At 45.2% G+C, this 22,564-nt stretch overlaps 2 protein-coding genes across 2 annotated transcripts in view; both read left to right on the forward strand.

The window, feature by feature from the left end:
• The window catches only part of RGSL1 (regulator of G protein signaling like 1), a 75,874-nt gene that overhangs the window by 9,257 nt on the left and 44,053 nt on the right, over positions 1–22,564 (forward strand). The gene's annotated exons all lie outside the window — the stretch shown is intronic.
• LOC138996228 (transmembrane epididymal protein 1-like) lies at positions 16,476–17,249 on the forward strand. Its single transcript, XM_070397210.1, has one exon. The coding sequence runs from the start codon at positions 16,476–16,478 to the stop codon at positions 17,247–17,249; it is 774 nt and encodes a 257-aa protein (XP_070253311.1).

Consider the following 22,564-nt stretch of genomic DNA (forward strand, 5'->3'; position numbering starts at 1 on the left):
GCTCTCTCTCCCTCTCCCTTCTTCTCTAAAATCAATATATATATATATATATATATATATAGAGAGAGAGAGAGAGAGAGAGAGAGAGAGAGAGAGAGGGAGAGAGAATGATTTAAAAAAAAAAGAAGTGGCTGTTTTCAGTCACTAGTTATGTTACTTCCGGATGTCATAGCTGTGGGTCTAAGGGACATAGTGGACACTGAGGGAAGTGCATTCACTTCCTGACCACCCCATTTGTCTCCACCTTTTGATTATTCCTGGCATCTGTGAGCCAGCGGCCAGAGGAGGAGAGAGAACAGCAGTGCTGATCCAACAGTGATGCGAAGTTGAAAATGGCACAGATGAGGACAAGTAGCCCCAATTAAGGTCCCATCCAGGATGCTCAGGCCCCCACCTTGGCCACACACCAACACTACATGTTGCTCATTGAAACATGGACATCCTGACCTCAATTTTGAAGGTAGGAATCACCCACCCCAAACCAGACACTGCCCACAAGTAGCCAAGAAGAAAGCCAAGGGGGTGAATGATTAGCAGAGCTGGCAGGCAGTCCTGAGTCTGTGGGCTCCGAGTGCCCGGGAAGCTGTTTCCTAAGGAAAACTCAGCTTGACCACAGGAGCCCCTGGAGGCCCTTCATGGCCTGGCTGCTCCACAGTGAGGCTCCCGCAGACCCCCCCCCCCCCACACCTGCCTCCCCACATTCTTGAGGGTCCCCAGGCACAACCACTGCCCATTGTCTGGAATCAAATGTTAGAATGAGCAAGAAGGTCTTCAGAAATTTAGTAAACATGAATTTACTAAATAATGTGAGATAATCTTGTCCCCAAAAAGCTTATAATATAGTTAAAAGCATAGTATATACATGCAGACACACACATGAAATATAGAAATGTATGGTAATTGGAGAATTATTTTGAATTAGAAAATGTCATGCTGAGCCACGTGTAGATTGTATTTTAGAAGCTTTCAATGACAGTTGTTGTTCCTGGGGGAGATTCAGTGTTAGTGAGAAACATCCCCAGATATGTCCTGGACTGCCAGTAACTCAGGGAAGGTTTTTCAAAAGCTTTTATACCAACTGTAAAGGAATCTTTCATTTCTTTTTGTTGCAGGACAGACAGACATGGCTAAGAATCCAGTGCTGTGTTGTATGGATTGTAGAGAGACAGGACTAATTAAATGCTTTCCCCTCACCCCCACCCCCACCCCCAGTCTCTAATGCTAAGACAGGGGCACTTGTGGGAGGAGTGGGACCCTGAGATTTGGGATGGGGGAAACAGGTGAGGCTAAGAACTCTGAACTCCCTAGTTCCATAGAACCTCCCTTTCTGACAGAAGAAACCCCTCTTCCCAGCTGAGAGAAAAGTCTTCCTCTGTAGAAATACCTTTCAATAACTGCACCTGGGAAAGTTCTGTCACCACCAGTCTGTAGGACTCACTCCCACCACCCCTATTACCTCCACATCCATAACAAGAGTAGATCCCAATAATAGCCTTGACAAGGATGTGCAAGACCTGAGGTGGGAGAGGAAGTCCATGCACCAAAAGAATTATAAGACCTCACCAATCAGTATTGGCAAGAGTGTGGGGAGCATGGATGTGAATGAATTAGAAAGTGTTTGACCATTAGCATGAAATGGAAAAGTTGATTGAGCCCCATTTATCATTATGAGTTTACCTTCCTGAGATTCTAGGGTCAGTATGTGGCTTGAACATCTCTAAGCCCCATTTCCCTCATAAGTAATATGGGGTCAATAATAGTATCACCTCAGAAGGTTACTATGAGGATTAGAAGAGATAGCCCCGGTAAAAACAGCATAATCCTCAGTATACAGGGAGAAGTCAGGAAGTGGTAGCCGATATTGTTAACGATTATCTTAGTCCACACCCAGGACTCTAGACAAGACTGTTTTCACATAAATTGTTGCTTCCGGGAGAGCCATGGAACTCCTTGAAGACACATGATATCTCTAAGGGGCATAATCTACTTCTGTTGATATTCTTAGCAACCCCAAAGCTGACAGCAGATGTCATTTGTGAACAGAGGCCAGGGCCTTAAAGGGGTGCTCCAGGTACTGGCCTTGTACTGGCAACCTCTGCCCTGTTTTTATGTTTCGTCTGCAGTTGCTGCATTAAGAAGACCTGGCCTTAATGAAATACTCAGTCCTGAATCTTTTCATGTTTCAAATTAACTTTAATGAGCAAACAGGGAAAGATCAAGAGACCTGCGACTGGGACTTAGGGGGAACTTTGAAGCAGAAGCCAGGATGGGATAGATGCCCTCTGGAGACAGGCCAGCATTTGCTTTTGATTGCAGCGAACTCTCAGATCTTGTTCATCTGAGCAGCAAACAAGGGGCTCTGGTACCAGCTACCTGAGACTTCACCTTTTGTAACACCCCTGTGCTCCTCATTCAACAAACGTGTTGAGTACCTACTGTGAGCAAGAAACTTGCTCTCATGCTTTTCTTCTGTGCATTGAGTAATCCCAAGGTGAATAAGACACCTTTAGTGCCCTCAAGGACTTTATATTCTGCTAGAGCAGTGGTTCTCAACCTTCTGGCCCTTTAAATACAGTTCCTCATGTTGTGACCCAACCATTAACTTATTTTCGTTGCTACTTCATAACTGTAATGTTGCTACTGTTATGAATCGTAATGTAAATATCTGATATGCAGGATGGTCTTAGGCGACCCCTGTGAAAGGGTCGTTCGACCGCCAAAGGGGTCGAGACCCACAGGCTGAGAACCGCTGTGCTAGAGGAAATAAGATGGACACAAATAGGCACATTAGCGGGGGGGACTGAATGTTACAACTGAGGTACAAAGTTCCAGGAACAGTTGCTTCTACCTTGGAGGGAACTGAGGCTGCTGTACGCAGGAAGTTAGATGGGAGCTGCCCTTTTAGGAATAGTAGGATCTGGACAGGTAGAGGTGAGCAGTGATCTTTCAGATGGAGCACAGTATGAGCAAAGGCAGGGAAGTCTGGGGAATGTTCTGGAAATAGTGAGTTGTACCTCCCTGTCTTCAGTGTTTTCATGAAAAAAATCTCTTAATTTGAGTTCAGTTTCCTCCTGGGGCTAGTTCTGTCTACTCAGAATTATTGTGAAGAATGAGTGATTTGTAATAGGGAAGTGTGTAGATTGTTGTACGTGCTGGAATAATGGTAGTTTGGGTCTCTCATGCCTGGTTCTGTTTCTTCACCTTACTGTAGTCCCTAAATGGTGAGAAGTAGAGCTTTAGGAACTTGAGGGCAAAAAAAAAAGGGGGGGGGCTGTATGTCAATACTGATGTTTAATTAAGGAAGTTTAGAATTGCCACAGTCAGGCCCCAGCAGAGATATAGTTCTCTCCTGCCATAAAAGGGCCCTAATCCTTGATAGAACTGGTCCTGGACTAATTGTCACATTGTTCCTGTCCTTGTCACAGACTCCTGGATGCCATGGTCACCTTTCCCAAGTGTCCTGTCCCATCTACATCACCAAGATCTCTTCTTTCAAAGACATTGCTTTCATTGCTTCCCCAGTTTTCTGATTGAAGAAGAAGCTTGTCTAGAAAGCTTATGATCTCAGGAGCTTAAGAATTCATCAGACGGTCTTTTCCTTAGCAGAGTTGGTCTTCTGGACTTGTCTCAAGAGTGTTGGGTCTCATTTTGGAGCCATATATTGTCATTTTCCATTTTTGGTATTGAATTCAACAAATGTTTGAAACAGGATCTTAACTGTAATTCATCCTTTGGTCTCTGAGTGCCAACAGTGGCTTCCAAGTCTAGTAGTAAAACAGTTAGTGGCAAACCCCAGTGTCATTCCAAGGTGGTGGTTGTGGGGTGGGGGGCGGTGGCTGGAGCCTCTGTGTAAGGCTTCCAAAGGGGAGGCCTGGAGTTGTGCTGCCAGCCTTGGTTCGTCACCCAGCTCTAGCCCATGGAAGAGGCTGAGGTTGACAAGAGATTGGAAACTGGGGATTTCTTTGAAGAGAAGTGTCAGTGCCCTGTGTGCTCTCTGTTCTCCATCCCCACTGGCTTGAGGGAGGCATGAAGGTACACTCCCCTCACCTAGATCCAAGTGAGATGGCTTCAAGGGCGCTAGGTGGAAAGCAGGACATGTGTTCTCTGGAGGGATGGAGAGGCTGTGTCTCGCTCTCACCTGAGAATCTAGTGGCAAGAGGCTATCATGGGGCTACACCTGCCTGGTGCAGAGGAGCGAGAGGTGGCCCCATGGTGGGGAGGTGCGGGCCCATGACAGAGGACAGTGGTGGTTGTCTCCAGCGTCTGCATACGAACCCTGTGGAAGCCAGCAGGACAGAGCTTCTTCTAAGGTTCTTCCCCCAGAAGAACCCCTGGAGGGGTGAAGGAACCTAAGGGTGGAGAGGAGGGGTCAAAGGTGGCCATCTGGAGGAGGGGCATTGCTGACATGGAGGTCACCTCAGTTTGCTCAAAAGACCATGAGAGGACAGGAATTGAGACATGAGTATAAACAACTTTTTTTGGAGATTTCTAGTAAAGGGAAGCAGAGCAATAGGGTAGTATGCAGAGCACTTAGCACAGTGCCAAGCACATAGAAAGGGCTCAATAAGTGTTGGCTGAAGAAGGACTTGATGACTCCTGGGTTGTGCTCAGTAAATGTTGGCCTTCTGAATACATGCGAACAGGAAGAGCTATAGGCATAGGGACTGGTCAGGAAGGGCTTCTAGGAGCCTTTTGAGTCCTAAATGATGGCGTTAGAGGAGGAGCATAGGGGTGAGAGGATGTTTCAGGCATGAGCCAAGGCACCATGATGGGGAGGAGTTTGGTGGAGGGCAGCATGCCTGCCAGGCCCCAGAGCCTTTGGGGGAGCAAACCAGGCTTGAATAGAGACAGCTGGCGACAAGACTGACAGAAGACCTTGAGTGCTAGACTGTGGCATTTATTTTGGGTCTGATAATTCAGTAGGGAGCCAGAGATCTTGAGCCATCAGGGACATAACGGGAATATAGCATTCATTGTATTTTTCAGACTATGTGCTGTGTTTCTATTCCAAGCGTTGAAGTTGAGCAGGTTATAACTCGTGCTCCAGACAATCTAATGAGAAGCACATGTTGTTATACTTCAACCTTCAGTTTCTTCCCTGAGTTAGGACAATCCTGGGAATAAAATTCTGAGGATAAAGATTGATAGGAAATTGGAACTCACGTTAGGAACTTAAGGAGAGGTAGGGCAAAGGGAGGTCTCCTGAGTGAGGTCATTGGATGCTGGCTTGAAAACAAACTGTTCCTGCAGAAATCCAGGCACCGCTCTCTCAGCTGGCTATTAGGAGCAGGCTTTCCCATCTCAGGCCTATAAGCCTGAACAATGCCTCTCTCATTTCCACAAATCAGGGTGGCAAAATAGTCACCCGGCTGGATATTTTAGAGTTCGGGTGATTCATCTGGTCACGTATAGTATTGAGATTCTGACCAGTCTGGTTACCCAGGGAGATGAGTGGTGAGTGTGTGTCCGAGAGAGCAAGCACCAGGCTTTGGCCCAGCGGGACCTGGGTTTGAATTCCCATCTTTCACCTCCTGGCTATGTGACCTTTGACAAGTCCCTGAACCTTGATTACTTACCTGGCAAATGGGGGTGATAGCTCCGGAGTTTGTTGCATAAGAAGAATGTCTATTATTGCCATTCATTCTGTAAATGCCATCCAGTTCTGGCTAGTCAATAAATTCTGGGTAATTGGAGAACTATGGGGGAGAAGCAGCAGTACACCCCAGAGTATAGTCCACTCTTTGGCAATCCTGATCTGGTTACGTATTCCAGTTTATAAGGAAAACTCTTAACAGGAGATTGCAGCCATTTCTGAATTCTTTTGATTATTAGATTATGACTCAATATCCTTTTTGATCCTAGGGCTATTTACACAGAGCAGTTGGGCAAGTACATAGCTGGAGGGGGTGAGTAGGCAATGAAAATGTTAACCAGTGACTTTGGGCTCTATCTGCACTCAGAACTATAGCTTTCTATTAGGTTACCAACTGCTGGCTGGGATGATGGAGACACCAGCTATGGGTGTCAGGGCCTTGCTTGCCCAATTCCACTGTGGAAAAGATTCTGGGCCAGCTATACTTAGGCAGCCATAGAAATTCAACATGGCCTGTGAGGGGGGTGGGCCTGACCAGGAATGAAAGGTATTGTCCTAATCACACTGCCAGGGTGGCAAATAAGCCTTTTGTTCCAGAAACTTGGATCTTCCTTATCTCTCAGGAGGGTGGACAGCTTTCTTTTTGTTCCGAAAATGCAGACCCTGCCTGGTGGTACACAAACTATTGCAGCAGAAGGGGTCAGGATGGACCCTTTGTTTAGAAAGTGAAAGAGCCAGGGGCCTTAGATGAAATCCCAGGGATTGAGACAAGCATGAGACTCAGGGTTTATCTGATGCAATTACTCCCCTGAGCAGGACTAAAGAGGGGACAGCAGGGGTCTGATAGGATTGAATGGAGAGACAAGGTCCCAGGGCCATGCAAGGAGCACGTGTCTGAGGTCTCACGGAGTAACAATGAGGGTGGTGGCTTAGAGCAGCCTCCTCCTGCAGCCCCTGCTGGTGTGAGCAGGGACTAGGCTGGGGCAGCCCTTTTACCCCCCGGGGCTGCAGCACCAGAGATGGAGCGTCACCCCCCACTTGGAGCTAGAGGAGAGGGACATCGTTGCCGTATCAACAGCAAGCACTCTCTCGCATGCCTGTCTTCTTTCTGAGTGGCTTGAGCAGAAATGTATTGTCTCCCAGGTTTGGAGGTGAGGAGTCTGAGATCCAGGGGTCAGTAGAGTTGGTTCCTTCTGTGGCTGTAAGGGAATCTGTTCCATTGCCTCTCCCCAAGCTTCTGGCGGTTGGCTGTTAATCCTTGGCATTCCTTGGCTTCCAGAAGCATCACCGAATCTCTGCATCTTCAAGTGCTGTTCTCCCTGTGTCTGCCCAGATTTCCTCTTTGTAGAAGGATGTGAGTCAGATTGGATTAGAAATCTACCCTACTCCAGTATGCCTCATCTTAACGTAGATAGTTACAACTCTAATGCCCCTATTTCAAATAAGGTCCCATTGTGAGGTGCTGGAGGTTAGGACTTAACATATAAATGGACGGCACAATTCAACCCATACCAAGGACGATCCACACAAGCAGGGTCCGCTGACACACATGCTTAAAGAAAAGCACCCCAAGAATGTACCATAGAGGAATCTAAACAAGGCTCTTTACCTCACTCACACTCAATTTCCCCAGCTGTCACAGGGAAGGAGCCTCCTTCACCTAACACGGCTGTTTTGAGGGTCAGAGGAGATAATGTAGAGAAAGCTCAGGAAACTAAAAACATGAGTTTTCATTTTTATTACATTATTTCATTAATTAAAAAAGTAACTTCCATCTATTGAAGGCTGTGCTAAACTCTATCACATTCCATTCTCACCATAACCCTACGTGGTGAATATCCTCATTTGATGGGAAGGGAGACAAAGATTAGATAGGTTCAGTCATTTGACCGGTGGGCTCATAAGTGGCAAAGCTAGAACTGAAACTTTGGTCTGTCAAGGCCCAAAGTCTGAGCCTTCTTCTGAATTTCTAACTGGTATTGGAGCTGAGTTCTGGGCAGTAGTGAGGCTGAGGAAACGGCAAAAGAAAGAGGTTATGCTTTATACTAAGGAGGAAACACCAATCTATTGAGCCCAGTAGATGGAGATTTAGTGTAAAAGCAAGTAAGCATGGTGTTAGAGGATGGGGGGAAAAGAGAAATAAAAATATGAATAAAAACCTAGTCCAGTGGTCGGCAAACTGCGGCTCTCGAGCCACATGCGGCTCTTTGGCCCCTTGAGTGTGGCTCTTCCACAAAATACCACATGCATGCGGGCGCGCACGTACAGTGCGATTGAAACTTCGTGGCCCATGCGCACAAGTCGGTATTTTGTGGAAGAGTCACACTCAAGGAGCCAAAGAGCCGCATGTGGCTCTCAAGCCTCAGTTTGCCGACCACTGACTAGTCCATGTCCTGGAGCAGGTGTGAAAGCAAATAACAGATATGGAGGGAAAGGAGTCTCTGACCCTAAGCGAGCTTGGGGAGGGGGCTCAGGAAGGGAGCAGAGGCGATAGGGAGTAGGTGACTTTGACCTAACTTGGAATGTGCCCAGGACATGGACTGTGCTTTGAATCCCAACTCCCATAAGTTGTGTAGCCTTGAACAAGTTACTGACAATCTGGAAAAATCCGTTTTTTAAACTGCAAAATGGAAATTTTTGCTTGCCTTCTGAATAGCCACCTGCCTCTTCTTTCTCCCTAAAGGACCCCGTTTTTTGTTTTGCTAGTTACCGCCCCGCCTTTGTGTATCAGAGGAGGTTGAACTGGGCACTGGCCATGTTTGCAGGGACCGAAGCAGGCTGACCCCACTGGTGGTTGGTTCCCTTGTTGTTGATGGGGCTGCACTACCTCTGGAGTTCTTAAGTTAGAGAATAAATGTCCTAATGCTTAAGCCAGTGGAATCAGAGTTTTCTATTTGCAGCCAAAAACATCCAAAATGACTTATTACCTGATAGATTTGTGTGGAATAAATGAGACATTCCTATAAAGGGTTTAGCACCGTGAAATGTTAACAATTATCATTTATAGGATACTTTATTATAGAATTATATAGGGCTTTCTTCTTTACTAATATGTATCATGTTTCTCCAAATACATATGAGAACATTTTTGGCCAGAATGCAAGCTTCTGCTTCGTTGGTGCCCAACTCAGTTGTCAAGAAAAATGCATAGTAGGTATTTAATATCTATTTCATAGTGTATATATATATATATATATATATATATATATATATATATATGTATTTCCCCCAAGTGTAACTCTGATGGACGATCCAACCCAAGAGCCCTTGTGAGTTGGTTGGAGACTGTGACCCAAGAAAAATGTTTCATTTTGCCACTGAAAGTGAGTTCCAAGAGAATGTACTCTAAATCGTTTGAAAAAGGGAACAATGGCAGACCTTTCCAAAACCGGAAGCCGCCAGAATCCCAGGCTCTCGGGGCTGGAAGGACCTGGGTACCATCTGGTCCATCATCATCTTCATTTCCCAGCTGAGCCCAGAGGCTGCCTCATGGTCAGGCAGCCGGAGACCAGGCCAGGCCTGGAGCACAGCCTCCGACGCCTGCTTCAACCCCTTTCCCTTTTGCCATTACTTTCTTCACAGTCACCTTCCCTGCCAACCTCTCCCCAGAGGTTGGGCTGCCGGGAATCCATGGGAATGTGCGGGAATCCATGAGAATTTGTGGGAATCCACTTCCTACCAAGGTCATCCTGCAGAGTCGCTGCCAGGGACCAGGTGGCCTGGCATGAGATCTGAGACTCGGCATCCTTTGTTGACTGCAAACATCATCCCTGAAGGGTCACGAAGGGCCAGGTGTGGGGAAGAGGCCTCTCCCTGTCTAACCACTGACCGCTATCTAGTGTGCAGGGCTGGTGAAAGGCTACCATCCAGGTCAGTGCAAAGGAGAGCACAGCACCTGTGGGCTGAGTGGCGCTGTCCATCCCAGGGAGCTCTTGAAAGACTTTTCCAGTCTGCTCTAGGCTGGCTCTGCACATGGCCTACCCTCACCCTCACCCAACCACCCACCACATTCATAGCTTTGTTCACACCATTGTCCATACCTAGATGCTCCTACCTATTTTCATCTGCTCCCCATCCCCAGGTTGTTGGCCAGTGCAATTTAAATTTCAGTGAAAATATTTACTCCTCCATCAGAATTAACCACACGCTCCTCTATATTCCCACCATACTTGGTCTATTTCATCATCATAAAATTTAATCCAAGATGGCTTTAGTAGGGTCTTTTCTGTTAGATCTGTGTTTCCCAAACTTTAAATGCATACTAATCACCTAGGGATCTTGGTAAAACAGAGATTTAGATTTAATTGGTCTAGCCTGGGACCTGGGAGTCTGTATTTCTAACAAGCTTCCCAGTGATGCTGACACTGCTGGCCTATGGGCCACACTTTGAATAGCAAAATATTAATATAATTGGAGAAGGGCATAAGTACTATATAAATGAATTAAAGTCAAACAGAGTTAAGTAGGGGCCTGCTATGTGCTGCCCGGGGCTGACTAGAGATGCAAGCAGACCACAGGGAGCTTCCGGAACAAAGACAATTCCTGTAAAGATTGATTAACAGTTCAGCTGGAGTGACTCAGTGATTGAGCATCGACCTATGAACCAGGAGGTCACGGTTCGATTCCCAGTCAGGGCACATGCCCAGGTTGCAGGCTCAATCCCCAGTGTGGGGTGTGCAGGAGGCAGCCTGTCAATGATTCTCTCTCATCATTGATGTTTCTATCTCTCTCTCCCTCTCCCTCCTCTCTGAAATAATAAATATAAATATATATATATATATATATATGCTCATCCATACTTTTTATTTACCCATACCATAAAGGGAAACAGACCAGAAAATATACCTTGTAAAGGTTAAAGTTAATCCCAACGTTTTGTCCAATCTCTATTTCCCCATACCAGCAATCTTCCATAGAAACTACAGGCAGATATAAAAGCTCAGCCTGTAGAGACAGTTAAGGTGTCTCTTCCTTCTCTTGTAAGGAGAGTCGGCCACTCTGTCGGTGGAGTGGCTTTTCTTGCTTGTCCTCTCTGCTCTAGAAACTGGCTTCCACTTGAACCTCTTGTCTGTCTGGCTCACATCTTGAATTCTCTCCTGCTTGAAGCCAAGAACACTCTTGGCTCAGGGCCGGATTCTCCCCTAGGGACTCACCCCTCCAGCATCGGTACTGCTTTTGACTTGCCTGAGAGCAGGTGCCATGTCTTATTCATCTTTTTAACACCACCTTATAGCATAATGTCTGGCTGATTATAGGTGGTTAACACACATTTGTTGAAGTGGCTAAGTTACTGTTGTTTCCTTTAAATGTGAATATGTGATCTGGGCAGTGTTAGAAAACTGTTGTGGCTGGGATGGCAGAAAGTGAGGTGGTGCAGAACTTGGGGGTCACAGGAAGGCAGGATAAATCCTGAGTTGAACCAAGACCTCAGCGATACAGATCCAGAAACTCAATTTTATCAGTCTCTTTAGGTTCTGAAGGACTGATTGGCACTAATACCTAAAACAGAAGGACAATTTATTCACTAATGTTAGAGGCCATGTCTTTCCAGTGACTGAGTTGCTCATGTCTGCTAATGAGATACCCCTACCAACCATCCACGCTCCCCCACCAGCGCCCCACCCCCGCCCCTTTTGCTGGGATCAAAGTAGCTAGGGATAATTTAGCTCAGAACATTGACTCTGAACACAGATGACTAAATGAACGTGTGGGGAAAATAAAGCAGATAAAGGAAAAGCTTGAGAAGTTGTCCCTGTTCCAAAAAGATTTCACTCCTGTAACAGAGTGCTCATTTTCTCCCAAATAGTCTTTCTCCTTGGATGGCACTGGATAAAGCAGTGGTTCTCAACCTTCTGGCCCTTTAAATACAGTTCCTCATGTTGTGACCCAACCATCAAATTATTGTTGTTGCTACTTCATAACTGTAATGTTGCTACTCTTATGAATCGTCATGTAAATATCTGATACGCAGGATGGTCTTAGGCGACCCCTGTGAAAGGGTCGTTCGACCGCCAAAGGGGTCGCGACCCACAGGTTGAGAACCGCTGGGATAAAGACAGATAAAGTCTGTGTTTCCAGACTCCATGTTGACCAGCCACTCCTCCTTCAGCCAACACATCCTTCCACCAGGAAGCCCAGCTTCAACATAACTGGTTCGCTCGCAGCTCTTTCTAGCAGCATCTAGTCTTGAGGACACATGCCAGTGGGCATTTTCATGCCAGGCAGCGTGTGTGTGGCACCTAGAATCTCTTAGGGTGGGGATGCTTCTGCAGAAAGTATTCCATTTATTTGATGCTGACTCTCCTTGTCCCCCAATTCTGCGGACCTCTTATTTGGCTTCCTCTCTTGACAGTAACACTGAGGCATTGGGCAGAGTGGGACAGATTGAGAGCTAGTCAGTGGGCCCACCAGGAAGCTGGGCTCTCCGTCAGCCTGGGAGCTGGCTGAGAAGGGGGCTCACAGCCTTGGTCCACTTACATGTCTGTCTTATGCTGACTGAGCTGGGGTTTTCTTGTGCCTCTTGTGGACAGCCAGCTTGTGACTCTCAGTGTCCCAACTAAGCCACCAGCCATGTGACATCCTGTGAGTCACTTCTCTCTGGACTTTAGTTTCAAATAGGCCCTAAGATGATCAATTTAAAGTAATTTATATTTGTAACCTGCTTTAAAATACAACATTTTATGGAATACCACAATTCCATGTTTATCTATGAGGAGAATGAATCTTGGAGAAGATAAGCACTTCATCTTGAATCATCCGCCTAGCAAACTAGGCAAACTAGGTCTCAAACACAGATCAAACGTTTCATTTTTTTAATCACTGATTGGCAATGTCTCCTGGGACCTGGACAAGGAGGATTTTTTTTTTTTTTACTTATCCAGCTCCTTTGCTTTCTTTTCCTTGCCTCTCCCATTTCAGGAGCTGAGCTGATTTTACCATCTTTGCCTTCTTTCTGTTGAGTTCCCCATGTTCTCTTTCAGTCTTCATCTCTCCTTCTCCCCTCCACCTTCTCCCTCCCCTATTCATCCCTCTCTTAGCCTCCCCTCCCTCCCTGCCCCCTTTCTCCGCATGTATGCCAGCCAACCTCTCTTGGTAAATATTGCTGAGTTCTGCTTTGGTAAAGATGTCTCCCCACACTCCTGGGTGAATCTGTGGGTCAGTGAGGGCAGGAGGATGGTGTCCAGGTGCAGCCTAAGGATCAGGGTGGTGTTTCCTAGTCTAGTGCAGTGGCTTCAAGCATCAGCTGAAGGATGGCTGGCCTACATTGGAATCACCAGGGGTGGGAGACATGTATGATTCCAGATGCAGAGACTTTATTCATTAGGGTCAGGGTGAAAACTTGGTACTCCGTTTTTTAAAAAAGCTCTCCTGAGGTGATTATGATGAGTGGCAAGGTTCATACTTGTGCCTACAAGGCCCTGCCCCTAGTGGTGAGCCAGTGAGTGTCCACGTGTCCACAGGAGTCCCAAGAGGGTCGCCTAAGGTAGAGGTCTTTCTTGTAGGTCATGGAACATCAGCTAGTGAGTCTGGCATCTGCTCCCTCCACAGGACCTAGGTGGATGCCCCATCAGTGATACCTCCAGCACAATAGGGGGAGCTCTTGCTTCTGCCATATTTGTGCAAGCAGAGTATTCTGATCTGCATTCCATCTATTTTTGGATATCAGTCCCCAAACCAGAGATGTATCCATTCATTTCACCCTTTTAGATGACACTTCCTTTTCTGATACAGTTGTCACCCCTGTTATTGGCTGGAAATGAGAAGAGAAGAGCAATTTTCACTCAATTCTCTCTAATTGAATATGAGTTTCCTAATTAAATTAAATTCCTAATTAAATTAGGATCCTAATTAAATGCCAGGACTTCCCCACATGAGATCTCTGGGGGACACACATGCAGAACTTGGTAGAATCTTTGAGGCCATCTAGTCTACCTGTACCAATGAATCCACTCTGCCTATTGCCGAAAGATAAACAATGTTTGCAGATAAGCTCTGTGCTGCATCCTCACCAAGCTCTGTGCTGGGGTCACACTCTGCCCTTGGTTTACACCAAGTGCCCTCAATGGGGGCAATATCGCCCCCAACAGGGTAAAAATATTGTGATTTTAGGTATTACAATGGTTCCAGAAGGCTATAGGAAATAAAATATACAATATAGCTATGATATTAAATTTTCATGGGGACATTTGTAATAGTGTCAACAATGAAGTCAAAAAATGTTTTCATGCAGGGAAGGTGATAAGGGAACACATGTTGAAAAAGTTTCTTAGTGGGGACAAAAACTAGAAAAGGGTTGAGAAACACTGATTTATGCAAAGGGGTCTGTGCCTGTGGCTGAGAAGTTAAAATTATGCCAAGTCATCCACATCCTTTCATTCTGCATCTCCTGTGTCCAAGGACGAAGAAGTCAGAGATAAAATTCTCCTCTAACTGCATAGCTGTGATCATTTGTTCCACTCATATAGCTTTAGCTCCGAGCATTAGTGGCCTTGCATCATTTGTATGTATCTGTTCCATCTTCATAACTAATTATAAAACATTTTTGGATAGAGACCATGTGCTCATTTGACAGTTCATTAATTTATCCATTCATCTATCAAACATTCATTGAACACCTCTAGGCATGGGGCTAGATTCTAAAGGGACAAAGAATGCAGGATATGGTCTCCAACTTGAAAGACTTCCCAGTAAGTAAAGAATGGTGGAACAGTGTGTCAGGTATAACAATAGAGATGAGTATAAGTTGCACAGAGAGGATCTTTCCCATTTGGGAGGAGGCAGTGCTTGAGCAGAGCCTTGAAGGGAAAAGGAGTTTCCCAGGTAAAGAAAGAATGTGGAATAGGAAGAACATTCCAGAAAAACTTCCAATATTCCTGGAGATGGTACAGGTGGGAAGGGACTAGGAATGAGGTCAGGCTAAAGCAAAAGGCGCCTTCAAGCTTATTCTAATGACATGGATTTTACCCATAAAGCAGTGTGATGCCACTGGGGGATTTAAGTTAGCCAGTGGCATAATCAACTCTTTTGACTGCAATGTGGATACGAACAGGTGAGGACTGGAGCCCGGTTAAGAGATGTTGCAACAATGCAGAGTTGGTGATGCCTGGATGAGGATAGTGGGTGGGTTTTGGGAATCCAGAGAACTTGTTGAGGATGTGGGGGTGAGTAAAAATTGGTACCACCACTTTGAAGGGAGATTCATCACTATCTATTAAAACCCCCCAAAAGGGAATAGTCTGTGATTCAGAAATGTCAATTGTGGTTACCTACCCTAAAGAAGAATATTTGTTCAGCGTTGTTTGTTTAAAAGAATCAGACCAACATGTTCATTGGTAAAGAACTAGATAAAGAATATGACATTAAAAGGAATGAGAAGCACCTCTCTATAGCAAAATGGTTCTATCTCCAACACATTCTGTGACTGAGTTGAAAAAAAGCCAGTTGTAGAATGATACGTACAAGTATTGACGTCCGAAAGAAAACTCATTTTGGCATATGAAGAGCCCCTTTGCAAACAGCTGCTTTTCCACTTTCTCACCCTACAGTGGACTTGTTAGACACGGTCTCACGCACCCACACAGCACTTCTACTGTCTTCTTATTTCCTTAAAAAAACTACTTAATATCCAATAGATACAAAATAACAGTTATGGAATGCATACAGGGATACAATCAGCACTCCTGTGCTCACTGCCAACTGTAAGAACAGGAAAGCATTGTCATTATTTTCAGTGTCTTGTGTGTCCCTCTTAAATCTACCCTATCCTTCCCCTCTTGGGGGTCACCATTTGCCTGAACTTTGTTTATAGTTTCACATATGTGTTCACATCGTTCAGTTTTGTGTGTTTTTGAGCTTTGACATTCTTCTTTCACTTAGAGTTATATTTTTGAGGTTCCATGTTTGTATTAGAGTTCTGCAGAGAAATAGAACCGAAAGATCTATGTAAAGGAGACCTATTATGAGGAGATGGTTTGTGTGATTACAGAGACAGAGAAGTCCCACCATCTGCTGTCTCTATCTAGAGACCTGCTGGTGTCATTGCAGTCTGAGTCTAAAGACCTGAGAACCAGGGGTGCTGGTGGTACAAATCCCAGTGCAAAGGCAGGAGAAGACCTATGTCCCAGCTCAGTAGACAGGCCGGAAGCAAAAGGGGCAAATTCCTTCTTCCTCTGCTTTTTCTTCTATGTGGGCCCCCAACAGATTGGATGAAACTCATCCATATTGATGCGGGTAAGCTATTTTAATAAATCCACTGATTCAAAAGCAAATCCCATAGGTACACCCAGATACAATGTTTAACCTGGGCTTCTCAGGAGTGAACATTTTCCTGGCAGTTCTCAAGTAATCAGGCACTAAGTGTGTTTACTTGTGGCTCTTAAAGACTATTTATACCCAGGGAAACACAGTTGTACTTAGTGTTTGTATGAGGTTCTATGTGAGGACTCCAAGGGATGTTCTCTACGTTGTGTGTTCTCCGTGCTTCCTCTGAGTTCTTCCTTACGTTCTGTGAATTTGGAGAGAAGTAAGGAAGGTAGCATTGGCATCAAGGACAACGGGGAGGAGAAGCAAGGGGGACCCATAGCATAGTCTCTGAGAAGGGCAGAGGCCCAGGCTTTGTGCTGGAGAACATGCTTATATCATTATGTGGCAATGGTTGGTTAGTTATCAATGAACCAGAGCGGAAGACCAGACAGAAACCATGACACCCACCCCGCCATAACTTTGGGTCTCCTCCAAAACCATTTCCCTTCTGAACGTGGATGCAGTGAGCTGGAGAGAGGATATAAGTCGACTTCAGGAAACTCTCTTCACATCCTAGAGCCTGAGGAGGCCCTTGCCGACCCTCTCGCCTCTGCAGTTGGTCAGACCTGTCTTCAGTTCCATGGGAGGCTTTGAGGGTCATCTGTACCCAGGGCTGTCCCTCTTCCTCTACGGACTTTATCACGCACGACTCGTTTTCAGGGCCTTGATACGCAACAGGCCCGTTCAGTATCTCCCACGCTGTCCCTGGAGCAAAGGCAGATGGGCCAGGCTGCAGCAAATATACTATGTCGGCTTGGTGAAGATACTGAGCGCCTGCATTTTAGTGGCCCAAGAGCTGCATAGCATTCCTGGACAGTTCGTATTCATCAGCAAGATATATCATCAGAGGAACTTTTTGTACCGCAAGCAGTGGCAGCATCTCACTCTGTATATGACCTTCTTTCTGAGCGGGTGTGTAGATGTGGTGAGCCAGAACCTGCTGCCCCAGAGGTGCGCTGCTCTGGAGCAAAGTGCCCAGGTTCTGGGCATGTTTCTGCTTCTGTCCCTGATGGTGTCTCACATACAGGACTCAGAAGGCGTGGAGCTGCAGTCGCACATGCTGCTCATCCAGGTCATCTTCCTGCTGACGCTCGTGGTCATTGCAGAATTCTGGGCTCCCAACGTGCTGCAGCTCTGGGTGATGAAGGCCTTTTTGTATATGATGCTAGGCTCTTGGCTGATGCAGATAGGCTTTATGCTGTACAAACCCATCTCAGGCCATAAGTGGATGGACGATGACAAAAACGACATTATATTTGTCACCACCTTCTTCTGCTGGCATGTGGCTTTCCTTGCCATTTTGATGACCTGGATCTACGGCTTCTCGTTTTGGTGGTATTGTTACGTTGGTTGATGTCTGAACCAGGGCGGGCCCAGAATGGTTCCTGTCACCTGCACCTTCTGGAGCACCTGGTGGAGAAACTGAGGGAAGTGGAGCTGTCAGAGAGGAGGACCAGGTGCCCTTCCTTCAGAGGTTCCACCTGATGCAGGAGACTCTGCTAGGACGGGCAGCCCCCACCCCCGCCGCCCCGCCCCCGAGCCCTTCTGGCTTCTCTCAGTCTCATTTGCTGAGCCGTGTGCAGAGGAAAGGTGTTAGGCATGTGACTATGACCTTCACTCCCAGCTCCCCGAGTATTTCCCCTACCTCTCCTCACTCTCTTCAACTCCAGCCAAGGCAGTTGCTCACCCTGCTCCTCTCTGCACTCTCCACTCCCCTCCAGGAGAATGGAAAAATAATATACTACATCTTGCCTTTGGGTCTCGATAAATACCCTTCACCCACCACATAGAATACCAGCTAGTCATATTTAGTACATCATCATAATTCACATACTGTATTACATCATAATAGTTTACCTCTCATAATAACCACCTCCACATCCGTCCTCTTTATGGATCTCTTCAATACTCATACTGAGTTGGAACTGCCATTTTGAATATATAGAACCATTAGAACTGTTACTGAGTTCTTTGTTTTGATTACTTTATAATTTGTCAAAAGGAAAGTCAGATCTTTTTTTTCAGCTTTATTGAGGTATACTTAATATACAAAAAAAATCGTACATACTTCATGTATATATTTTGGTGAGTTTGGACCTATGTGATACCGTGGGGCAATGTCCTCCTCAGAGTCTAGTAGAACAGAGTGACACCCCACATGAGTGAGGCTCAGAGGGATCATCTGCTTCCAGAAGTTCTGTCTCTCTCTTCCTGAGTGTGTTCTGTAAGATCTTCTATCTGGGTATACCAGTCCATTGCTCTGTACATACCTCAATCAATTTCCAAGTAGTAGACCCACTCCTTCCTGGTTTTCATGTATAGTACAATTCAGTGGCTTGTTTATTTCACACCCTTTTCTTTTTACTCCTACAGCTACCCTGTCAGATCGGTTTATAGATGATAATCTAAAATTCAAAGAAAGTGGCTTAAGGTGGCTAGTCATTTTGCTATGCCACATAATGCCATAGCTGGGTGTCAAGGAGGGTTGGAATTCTGAAGAGTAGAGGTAAATTATTGGGGACTTGGGAAAACAGTGTCTCTGTGTCACCATGCTGCTTCTCTCCCTGCTGCGCCCAGGAGATGGAGCATCTGTCAGGTATTCCTAAAGTTCCCAACCATCTGCAGAGCCTCCCCTGTGAAGGAAACCCACCCACCAAATATTGTTCTAAGGTTGCAGCTTTAAAACGGGAGCATCAGTCCCCACTCGGACTTCTGATAGCGTCCTGGGATTCTCCAGCAATGAAGGCTCCCTGTTGTCTCTTAATGGAGGATTCCCCGGCCAGCCCTCCTGGCCCCGCCCCAGCAGGTAGTCCAGATTTCTCCAGGCTTCTGGGCCTGTGGAATTCTGGCCCTTCATTCAGCTGCTGTGCTGCTTCTGGATCCAGGTGACCACTGGAACTCAGCAATTTCCCCTTTAGGTTCTGCTGTGTTCCTGGTTGGCCCCTCTGGTCTCATCTCCTTGGGTTTCTCCCCACAATCTTGGGTATCTTTCCAAGCCTTGCCCAGCCTTGCAGCTCCCCCTTCCTGTAGCCTAGTTGAACCTCCTCTAGTGACCTGCAATTGGGGTGGTAGGAAATCTGCTATATCCTTTCCTAGTGATATACAAAACTCTGTTTCCTACTTCACTCAGGCCTCCTCTTTTTGATATTTAGAGCATATTTTGGATTTTTTAACCTAAAAAAAATGATACTTTTGTGCTGTTATAATCAGACCTCATCTTGAGGCAATAGCTTTCACTAATTAAGGGATATTTTATACAAGGAGAGAAAAGCAAAGCCCACATACTAATATTTTGAGGTATTTTCACTCTACAAAGGTAAACATTGAAGAGATACCAAAGCTACAAGTGGACAGAGCTGTTGCATTTCCGAGGACTTTTGAGGTCCTATTAGATATGGATGAGCTCATTCTTGTAGTAAATTAATGCCTAGAAATATTATGTCTCACAACATGTATCTTTCAAGTAAAATAATAAATATTAATAGGGGCCTACAGAGCCACCAAAGTTTATTAATGGGGCCTGAGATAATGGTGGAATGGGCAGGCTTCCTGTTTAGATGATAAGGACATTTCTTTATTCCTACATCACAATATGTATGCACACTCTGACAGTAATCCTAAACTTTGAAATGTAAAACCAACTGAAGATACATTTTGGGAAGAACAAAACCAAAAAAATAAATATGGTTTTGGAGAGAAAGGTGTCATCTTCACCACTATCCACCAGAGGGCACTATCTTTACATGTGCCCATTAAGGCATTTGCTCTCCATTTAGTATTGAACTATCCATTTAACAGAAATGAAAGAGGGAAGCAAAATACAGAAGCAAGGGTTGTCTAAGAATCCATTAATATAATGAAGGTCTGTGTGTTTCCTGTTAAACTTAGATGTGTGAATATGATAAGCATAATATTTAATCAATAGCTACAGATTATATTTTTAGATCTATAAACAGATACATATATATATAGATATCTACACATATATTGATTTATAGATATGTATGTATCTCAAAAATACAGAGTGTCAATATCCCTTGAGCTAAAATGGCTGCTTTTTAGCAACCTTATAAAAACCATCAAAATGCTCTTTTTAGCTTATCTATAATAATCTGTAATAATAAAAGCATAATATGCAAATCGACCAAATGGCTAAACAGCGGAACGACCGTTCAGACGACCTTCTGGCTGAAGCCTGGCCTGCGAAGGCTTACTCTTGCACCAATTTCATGCATCGGGCCTCTAGTCAGATAATAGGCATGCAATAAGTAGTAAACAAAGAGTCTGGTACAGTAGCATAGATGAAATGTCAGTTTAATTCTGATTTTGGTTTTGAAGGATAAGTGGGAATTTGTTAGAGTTGTTCAGGCAGGCGTTCTAAGGTCTTGTAAGTTCCTGTACTCAGACACCTAACTTGGCATTGCAGTTCCAGTGATGGGATTTCATGGCCCAATGGTTCCAGAGAAAAATATTGAGTTCCTGCCCCCTAGGAAGGGTGACTAAGGAAGAGCCACACAAAATTGTTTTATGGACAGCTTGAGAATTTGCTTTTCAGGGCTGAGAATTGATTGAGGACAAAGTATAAACCCCTAGTCTGATTTCTTCTTCAGGGAAGGTACTTAGCTAATGTTTATTGTCTCCCTTTTTAAAGCCAATGGAAAATGAGATAACCCACAGCCAACCAGAGGAAACTATCTGGGAAGGAGGGGAAGAGGTGGAAAACAAAACTTGGATCTTAGGTTGAATTTTCCAGCTTATATGAGAGACAAGTCATTACATATACATTGATTACCTGTTAAATTTCTAGAAGGATGTTATATCCAAAAGACACATTAGAAACAGCAGATCCCTGCTTTCCCAAAACATAAAGTCAAGTTAAAGAGGCAGAACTTAAACTTAGGACTTAAAACTATCACTGGACAATAGTGACAAGGAACCTGTCAGTGCACACAAAATAGTATGGACTAAAGGCCTTAGAGTGGGAAGAGTCTGAGACATTTAAGGGGATCTGGGAGATTGGGTCACATAAAGACTGGTAGAATCTGGAACCCTGTGGAACAGGTGTCACTGTACATTCTCAAAGAGCTGGGTTCTGTTAATGGGGCTAATTCTGCCCCTATCAATCACAGTGGCAGGAAGAGCATGGCAACATGAGCAATGCTGGTGAGTCCCTGAGGGGAAGGCGTTCAACACTCATTCCACACAAAAGTCCATCATTGAGAGGAAGTCCAAGGGGTTTAATTTTAAGAGGTGGTGGGAGAAGAGGCTGGGAGGGAACCCACAAGCCAGATCTGGTGAAGTTCAGATACTGTACTAAGGAGTGTGACTTTAGGACATTGAAGAGTTTGACTTTAGGACTTACTTTATGGATGGGGCGGGCTCCGAGGCTTTGAGTCCCCAAATAAGGCAAATCGCTCACACCTTTCCACTCATTAATAGATCTGAGTCATTCAGGGACACCACGAGTGGCTCTTAGTTCTTCACGCCCTCCGTTTTCCTTCGCTCTGCTCTTGTTTTCCCCACCCCACCTTCCCCACCTTATGCCACCATATATTTGAGGACAGGACAGGACCCCATTCATAAGACAACTAAGTAAAATGCCGATCAGGCCATCCTGTGTCATACCTCCTCCAGGCTAGCATGAGGTTTAGGATTAGTCAGTGATTTTCTTGGTTCTCAAGTTGATATAATTATTGTGTGGAATGAGTGTTGAACGCCTGCCCTAATTGTTAGGAAGTTTGAAGGCAGAAGAGGTGAGAAAGGGAAAACAAGAATGAAGAAATTACAGGATGAGTAAGGGGAAGATGTGGAGAGCTTTGTTCCCCTACCCCAATAAGACTGTCCTATCATGATCAAGCCCCTTGCCACCAGCCATGTGTATAGTTATGGAACACAACCAACTGGGAAATCTCTGCCCAACCCCACTTTCCTCTACTCAACTGTCTTAATAACCTTATTAAACAAATCCATGGCAGGCCTTGTGAATGACAAACAAACAAAAGTCCTAAAGATTGAAGATCTATAGAACTTAGACATTGTGCAAACCCTTTCAGTGCCCACGAAAAGAAGGATGAAAAGGCAAGGTCCCTACTCTCATAGAGTTCAGTCGAGTGAGGAAGACAAGATACACCAATGGATGAAAACAATGACTTGTTCATTGTAATGATGGGAGATGTACATGATGGTATGTGTGTGGGGCGGTGCCATTGCAGTAGCTTCTACTATGCTTGGTTCACCACAAAGATTATATGTAGATCAGTTCCTGTTGGATGACTAGTAATTTCTGAGGCAGATGGGATTGAGATGACATTTCAGGCAATGGGAATGCGAAAACAAAGACATGGAGGTTGGAAGTGAGAATACAGAGCAATGCATAAGGAAGAGCAATGTCTTGTATGGTCAACAGGTGGCACTGTTGAAAGCCTTTGATAGCTTCTTTCCATATAGATATTGTTTACTTCCTCTTTTATAACATCTGTAGGAGAGGAAGTTTAATTAAACATGAGGATACACACAAGTGGCGGGAGGAATTACACAGAAAAGTCCATCATTGAGAGGAAGTCCAGGGGCTTTGATTTTAAGGGGTGGTGGGAGATGAGGCTGGGAGGGAACCCACAAGCCAGATCTGGTGACGTTCAGATACTGTACTAAGGAGTTTGACTTTAGGAC

The sequence above is a fragment of the Myotis yumanensis genome, unplaced genomic scaffold (assembly GCF_028538775.1).
Source record: "Myotis yumanensis isolate MYYU_CA2020_CCGP unplaced genomic scaffold, mMyoYum1.0.hap1 SCAF_17, whole genome shotgun sequence".
Lineage (NCBI taxonomy): Eukaryota > Metazoa > Chordata > Mammalia > Chiroptera > Vespertilionidae > Myotis > Myotis yumanensis.